Source organism: Leptodactylus fuscus, chromosome 3 (assembly GCF_031893055.1).
Source record: "Leptodactylus fuscus isolate aLepFus1 chromosome 3, aLepFus1.hap2, whole genome shotgun sequence".
Classification (NCBI taxonomy): Eukaryota; Metazoa; Chordata; class Amphibia; order Anura; family Leptodactylidae; genus Leptodactylus; species Leptodactylus fuscus.
Genome location: NC_134267.1, coordinates 189,802,803 through 189,810,119, shown reverse-complemented (window position 1 = coordinate 189,810,119; position 7,317 = coordinate 189,802,803). Strand labels below are relative to the sequence as shown.

At 39.9% G+C, this 7,317-nt stretch overlaps 1 protein-coding gene across 1 annotated transcript; it reads left to right on the top strand.

Annotated features, from left to right (window-relative positions):
• Positions 1-5,732: 5,732 nt before the first annotated feature.
• LOC142198538 (putative G-protein coupled receptor 148) lies at positions 5,733-6,782 on the top strand. The gene has a single exon (XM_075269571.1). It carries the CDS (start codon positions 5,733-5,735, stop codon positions 6,780-6,782), a length of 1,050 nt encoding a protein of 349 aa, XP_075125672.1.
• Positions 6,783-7,317: the final 535 nt, after the last annotated feature.

The following is a 7,317-nucleotide window of genomic DNA, read 5'->3' as shown; positions in this document are numbered from 1 at the left end:
ACTTATGCCTCTCGTTTAGCCCATTTAGGGCACTGTTTTGCCGTTTTTCTGTTATTGCACTTGCTTTTGGTTAGTCTTCTTTTTGTTATTTTGTGACATACTGTGTTTGTTTCTTTATTTTGAAAATTTCAATAAAATTCAGTTTACACCTGAAAAGTCGGACATCTTTACATGCGGACAGAGAAGGAAGGGCACGGAGTGCAAAAGAACGCGCCCGATGCCCATTTAAATAAATGACAGGTGTCACGGACACAGCTAGTGTCCGCTCCTAATGTCCGTGCCAGATTTTGCGGACACTAGGAGCGGACACTACCTGTCGGACACCGACGGTAGTGTGAACGCTCCCTAACTGATAGCTTTCAGTTACCATCCATTATATGTCCGTTACCCATAGACCTCAATCTTAAAAAAAATGGACACTTACTGTCTGCTTTTTCAAACAGACAGAAAAGTCCTGCATGTAGGATTTTTTTTGTCATGATCATGGACATGGTTGTAAACGGACACTAAAGGAAACAAACAGACACAAAAGGACACAACATAAAATCCCATTGAAGTGAACCAGCTAGTGTCTGTTGCTAAAATCTTGTATGGACAATAGCAACGGACACTGCTGAGCGGACACCAACGGTGTGTTTATTGGATCTGCATTCCATATTATCAATACTATAACTTTATGTGTACCATTATTATATCACTGACGTATATGTCTGATACAACTCAAGTGTTTGCTGCATCTTGTTCTAAAGTTGTAAATCCAATAAAAATAATGAAGCGGAAAATAATAACTTGTATCCACAAAGACGTTGTCTTGTGGCCTATATCTATTCACTCATCCCTCTGTCTATCATCCTACCCGTGTGTGGTCTGCCTACATTGTACGAGTAACATCCTCCATAGTCTAAAGCTATAATCACAATCGCACTGATGCTCCGCTGTGTTTATATGGCACCAGTGACCAATCATTATTGGCATCCTTTTTTTCACGCACCCATTGGGACAAATTAATCACCCCTTCTCTGCCAGAAAACTGACCGAGATAGATGATTGCTTCTTTCCAACACTGGATGAGTTGAATCTTCAGGACTTAGATAGCACTGAATAAAGCCTGTCTCTACAATATCTGTTTTGAGGTGCCAGTTGTCTGCAATGTGCTACCTACCTGTGTGTGCTGCTCTACTGGGTGGGTGGGTGGCCAGCAGACATCAAGAAGAGGAGGTGCCAACCTCCCACGCCTGCACAATACATCTGAAATACTGGCATGCGCAGTACTAGGCAGGTTCTACTGCACATGTCAGCATTCGGGCTCACGCAGGCGTGGGAGGTTGGCACCTCTTATTTTTGATGTCTACCAAAATGGTGGACCAGAAGAAGTGACGTCACATGCTCTGAAGGTCTGGAACAGAAGACAGGTAAGTATGATGGGGTGGGGCAGAGGGTAGAGCTAGTTAGTTGACATTCTATTACCAGAAGGGAACTACAAGTTCCCCATAACGTTACTAAAAAATCGGAAAATGTGTCTGGGGCGGTCACATGACAGCCCTTGCGATCTAGATTTTTGTAACTGTAAGTAATTTAGAAGGTAGTTGGGGGAGGGGGAGGGTCTCTAGCTTATTTTAGAATGATCAATTTATCTGGGTTGGCTTGAGAGGGCAAGAATGGTTGTCTTGGTTTCAACTATTAATTGCCTCCTGACTACTATGTATGGAAGAATATTAAACCCTGCTAGAAACAGAAGTATTGCAGTAAATTTTACAAGGGATCAAGCGTTCCATGTTAATGTCCCCCTGTGGGATAGTGGAAATATTTTTTTTAAAGGTTAAAAAAAAATTATAATTTTTTTTAAAATTAAAAAACTAAATAATTACAAAGACTTTAATCATTTCACATCTAAATACACATGCAGCGCTGTTCTTCAGCAGGGGTCGTCTAAGCACTGTTGGGATTTGTGACACAGTGGATCCAGCACAACAGTGTAGCCATACAGTAGATGTGAACAGAGCCCAATATTGATAACATTACAAACACTGAACTGAAAAAGGAGCATTCATAAATATAAAAATAACTTGGACCTTCCTCGACTGGGATTGTTCTGTTTTACCCATATGTTAGTGGATACTTCTGACATATGCGAAAATGAAATGCATTGTCATAAATTAAAAAGGAGGATTCTGAAATTGCCTCTTATAGTACTGGGATATAGCACGTGTGCTCAGCTGATCGAGGTGACTATAAATTACTAAAATTACCAAGTAGAAACCTTGACGTATCGGCATAAACAGATTTATGAGGTTCAAAGCTTTTGTATACAGCGCTGTTAGTCATGTGGATGTGTAGGTGGAGATTATGCCATAAATAAGCTAATATAATACATTTCACTGCACCTGCTGTCTCGGGTGTACTCACAGATACTATAGAAGCTGCCAGGTCAGCCATTTAAAACTTTTGTATAACATGTAATAATCGCTGTGTATGAGGACTTTTTGGTAGTTTACTCCAGATTTTAAAGGAACATCTGTTTGCTGTGTTTTTGACCACAAAAAATAGCCACAAAAAAACATTGTTGAAAACACTGGTGAGAATTTATAAGGATTGGTGAGCAGAAGTGCAAAGCAGGAGGTTACATTACTGCCCCCTGTAGTACAGGTAGAGTGCTACCAGTATACACTGTCTACCAATAAGTATTTGGACACCTGTGGTCCGAGCGGCACGAGCGGCAGCTACAACCTCAACCCTCGGGGGCATGCTTTCCACAAGTCCTTGCATGACGGCTAGTGGTATTTTATTCCATTTGGCTTGGAGAAGACAGATAAGTTCTTTCACCAATTTTGGACGGCTGCTGCACCCCTTAGTTTGGCGATCCAACTTGTCCCAGAGGTGCTCGATAGGGTTCTAGTCTGGGCTCTGGGCAGGCCAGTCCAGACAGTTAACCTGATTGTCACTGCACCAAGCCATGGTAGACCTCACTACATGACAGCTGGCATTGTCATCCTGGAAGTAACATTGGTCCAACCCATAATGTAGGAAGCACACTGTTATCTAAAATAGTGCAATAGGTGTCGGCGTTGAGTTTACCATACACTGGGATCAAGGGCCCCAGTCCATACCAGGACAAACACCCCCAGACTATAACTCCCCCTCTGATGAACTTTACTGGGTGTCCAAATACTTATTGGTAGACAGTGTGTGATACAAAATATAACTATTATTATGACGTGCATGCATTATTTGTGCAGCGTATTATATACGCACTAGATAGAGGCAGGTAGAGGTTCAGCACATTGAGAATGAATGTTTAATAGCACTTTATTTGTAATATTTGTTCAGGTTAACAAGGAAGAAAGGTCAACACTTGTTTTTATTTGCTAGTCAAATGTCTCTGTCTCCAGCCTCCACATGAAATATAGATTTTATTTATCTTAATTTTTATTAGAATGACTGGCTGAGAGGAAGAACCCGCCATGCTAAAGACCTGCAGCTTGTCTTATCAGCACTGATATTGTAAATGTGTTTTCTTTGCCATTACTGTGAATTGCCATTGGATTTTGGCAGTGAGGCGCAAACATTATGTATGTTAAATGGATGTGAGCTATATGTGGTTATTATAAAGTAAAAAAAAAAAAATGTATGGAGAGTTGCTGAAGGCTTCTAAGTAGAGATGAGCGAACACTGTTCGGAACAGCAGTTCCGAACAGCACGCTCACAGCACGCTCCCATAGAAATGAATGGAAGCGGCTGGCATGCGGGGGGTTAAGCGGCCGGCCACCGGCAAAGTCTGTGTGCCAGGTGCTTCCATTCATTTCTATGGGAGCGTGCTGTTCGGATCGTCTGATCCGAACAATGCTCGCTCATCTCTACTTCTAAGTACAATGACTAAATCTCATGGTCTCATGGATGGCCTTCTAGATGGTTCTAGTGGTTAATATCTGAGTCCCAGAAACCGTTTAATAGATCGATGTGCGATGAGTCAAGTGGGTTCTTGGAGACTATCTCAGACAATGGTTAGCAACGTTCTGACTGGTACACACACTACCTGGGGCTTGTGTTTCTCTTTTTATGCCGAGAAAATTTTTAACAGAATCTTATGTCTCTGGTTGGCTAATCTGACTTGCTTCATGTCATAAAACTACAGTATATATTAACCCCATTAAGGATTAAGCTATATTGGGGATTTGGGTACAAACATTTTTTTTTACAAGAGCCATAACTTTTATTGTGTTGATGATGTTCTATGAGATCTTACTACGGTGACAGAGTTGTACTTTATATTACACAAAAAAAAAAAAATCACAAAAAGTGATCATACATGTCACAAAATGGTGTCAATAAAAACTATATATTGTACCATACAAAACAGCCCTTACACAGATACATACATGTGTATAAATATAAAAATATACATACACTGTGGGGAAGTTAGTTCGGTAGAAGCAGTGGTGAGGACCCAAACAGTCAAGACAGGGACACAGAATATGCAGCAAACTGGTTTATTTAGAAAAAAACTGGAAAATAAATAAACCTTGACTTCAGGCACAAAATGAGCAAAACAAAATACAGCCTTAACTTCAGGCAAAGACAAGTAAAATCCTGCTCGTCTGAGCGACTAACCAAACAGTAATGTTAACCTATTTGTATGGCTTACTACCAGACACATGAACAAAACAAGCACAACTTTGTCTCACCGGATTCAGATTTAGAGGACAGTCCCAGCCACCTTCACTCACTCCATGGATCTGTATTGGAGTGCAGGCTCTTCAGCCTTTTTCTGGCCCAGTAATGAGCCCAGGACCCACACCTTGAGCTGAGGCCTACTCCAGATCTGCCCTGGACCACACATAAGTTAAAAATATGGAGGAAATATAGTGAGATTCCCGCACTCTGCCTGTCACCTTCTCACAATATACTGTATATATAAAGTTACAGGAATGCAAATTAAATTTTGTATTTTACAAAAAGTTCTTAAAAAGGTATTAAATATGACCTGATGAAATCTATCATTTTCCTTCCACTTCACAGTTATCTGTTACTTTGTGTTGGTCTATCACCTAAAACCTTAACAAAATGCATTAAAGTTTGTGGTTGTAAGGTGACAAAATGTGTAAAAGTACAAGGTTTCTTCATCAAATAAAGTACCCTCTGCTAATGTGAATTCAGCTTTACAGCTGTTTCCAGGAAATCTGTTTTAGTTCCATGTGTTTTGTTAAGTACAATAGTAAAGTATTGAGTGTTCTTGCAGAGGTGCCATGATATCAGGCCTGAATACAAATAGTATGTACCTTGTTCTGCATGGTAAAATCTATCATAGTCCATAGCACATTTATATCTTAGCAGAAAGCTAAAAGTGATATTGATTAGGAAGTCGATATATGGTGCTCTCTGCTACAGCTAAGAGGTGTGATATGATGGCTTTAGTGGCCTAGTGCACGGGGAATGTTGGCTTTTATTGGACATATCTGTGTAATCTGGGAGCCGTCCCATCTGTTTCTTTATTATTATAAAGCAGAAGCTGGATACTCAACTTTAAGAGCAGTGACAACCAAGGAAGCTCAAGACACACAAGTCAGAACCCTTGAAGACACCATACACTTATAACAGTATCGGATAATGAAGCTGCCTTGGAAAATCAGCCTGATATCCATTGCTGTGTCTTGTTGCATGGAAGAAACCAGGCAAAAGATTTATGGGAGGAATTTATCCTAGGAGAACCATTTACCTGAAGAAGAATCATGAACATGTCAGAATGCAGCCTAACAAAAATAGTCAATGCTTCCATCATGCTGCAAAGAGAGATTTATGCCAACTCCACCTTCCAGATTGACCCACCAACCCATTACATGATACGGGAGTGGATCATTTACCCATCTTACTCCGAAATGCACTTGTTTCTTATACCAATAACTGTTTGCTGTGCGACAGCACTTTTCTTTACTCCTTCTATAATATTCGCCATTTACTCCAACATCAGCATGCGCAAAGAAACAAGGTTCTTACTACTGGGAAATATAGTGCTCTACGACCTGATATACCTCATTCTGTATACCGCTACCGCCATATGTAATATGATTAACTGGAAAATCCCAAAACATACGTGTATTGTTCTTCTCTTTTTGTTGGCCGTGACTTACTGGGGAGGAGTGCTTACCACAGCTTCAATGGTGGTGGACACATACTTGGCAGTCCTATGGCCTCTGCACTATATGTCATTACTTCCTGTGCGGAGAACTAAGAGATTGTTAATACTGCTTTGGTTCTCATCTTTTTTCTTCCCAGCCATCGTCTTTTTAGCCTTGCATTTTACTCAAGAACCTGGACCATGTCCTCTTGAACTGTGTTCCCTACCTGTGATCCTACTCATGGCATTGCATGGAGATGATGCCCTGAAACTGTGCTATATCCTGTTTGTTGTTCTCTTTCTTTTATGCTTCTCTTTAATCCTCTGCTGTTATATTGTGTTATATTATAAGACAAGGGAGACAGGTATTTGGAAAAGCGTGTCTTCGAGAGCCAGCGTGACTTTCTTATTGCATCATACCATATTGTTCTTTTACTTGAGCCCACTTCTCCTGCTCTTGTCAGAATCATTGCTCTATATGGGAAAGGTTATAGGTTTAAGAACAGGCTTATGGATAACATTGACAATCTGCAATGTATTAGTTGTCCTGCCGAAAGCTGCATCACCTTGTCTATATGGGCTTCGATACAGGCAAATATATAAGTCACTAAAGATCTTTTTGAGATTGAGAAAACACAGACATGTTGCACCAGTTATATCAGAGAGGTGAGATACAGGTGAATGTTGAACAGAAATGAAGTTTACTGGAACCATCGGCTTCTGATATGGTTGAAGTCAACACAGTTTCCACAATACTACGGATAATATCCAAGACCGATCTTGTTACGGAAGTTACAAACAACCTGAGGACTGTCGAAATTGACAATTTTCAAGTATATTAGTCATAAATCTATGTAGTATGGAACTATCTATGTAGCTTCATGGCTAAATTATCATAAATAATATATGTATATATGTGTGTGGCCAGATTGGGCATGAGGGTTGTATATCTCTATATCTCCTGGACTGAGCAGCAGAATAACTTTATGTGAAGACACAGTAATTGAATATTTCTTTTTATAATATTTCATGAACTTTTTGGGTTTCAGTTTTTGAATAAATTTTCAAAATTATAGAAGTGAAACTCTCTGTGTGTCTTCTTTTGATCAAGCTATCCTTTCAAGAAGTTCTTGGGTACAGAGGGGAATATATAGTTTAATTGAGATTCTATATCTATATAAAAAAAAATTAAATATAGATTGCGA

What these genes read in the sequence shown, in the direction of transcription:
- LOC142198538 (XM_075269571.1), top strand. Translation starts at nt 5,733, where the DNA reads ATGTCAGAATGCAGCCTAACAAAAATAGTCAATGCTTCCATCATGCTG.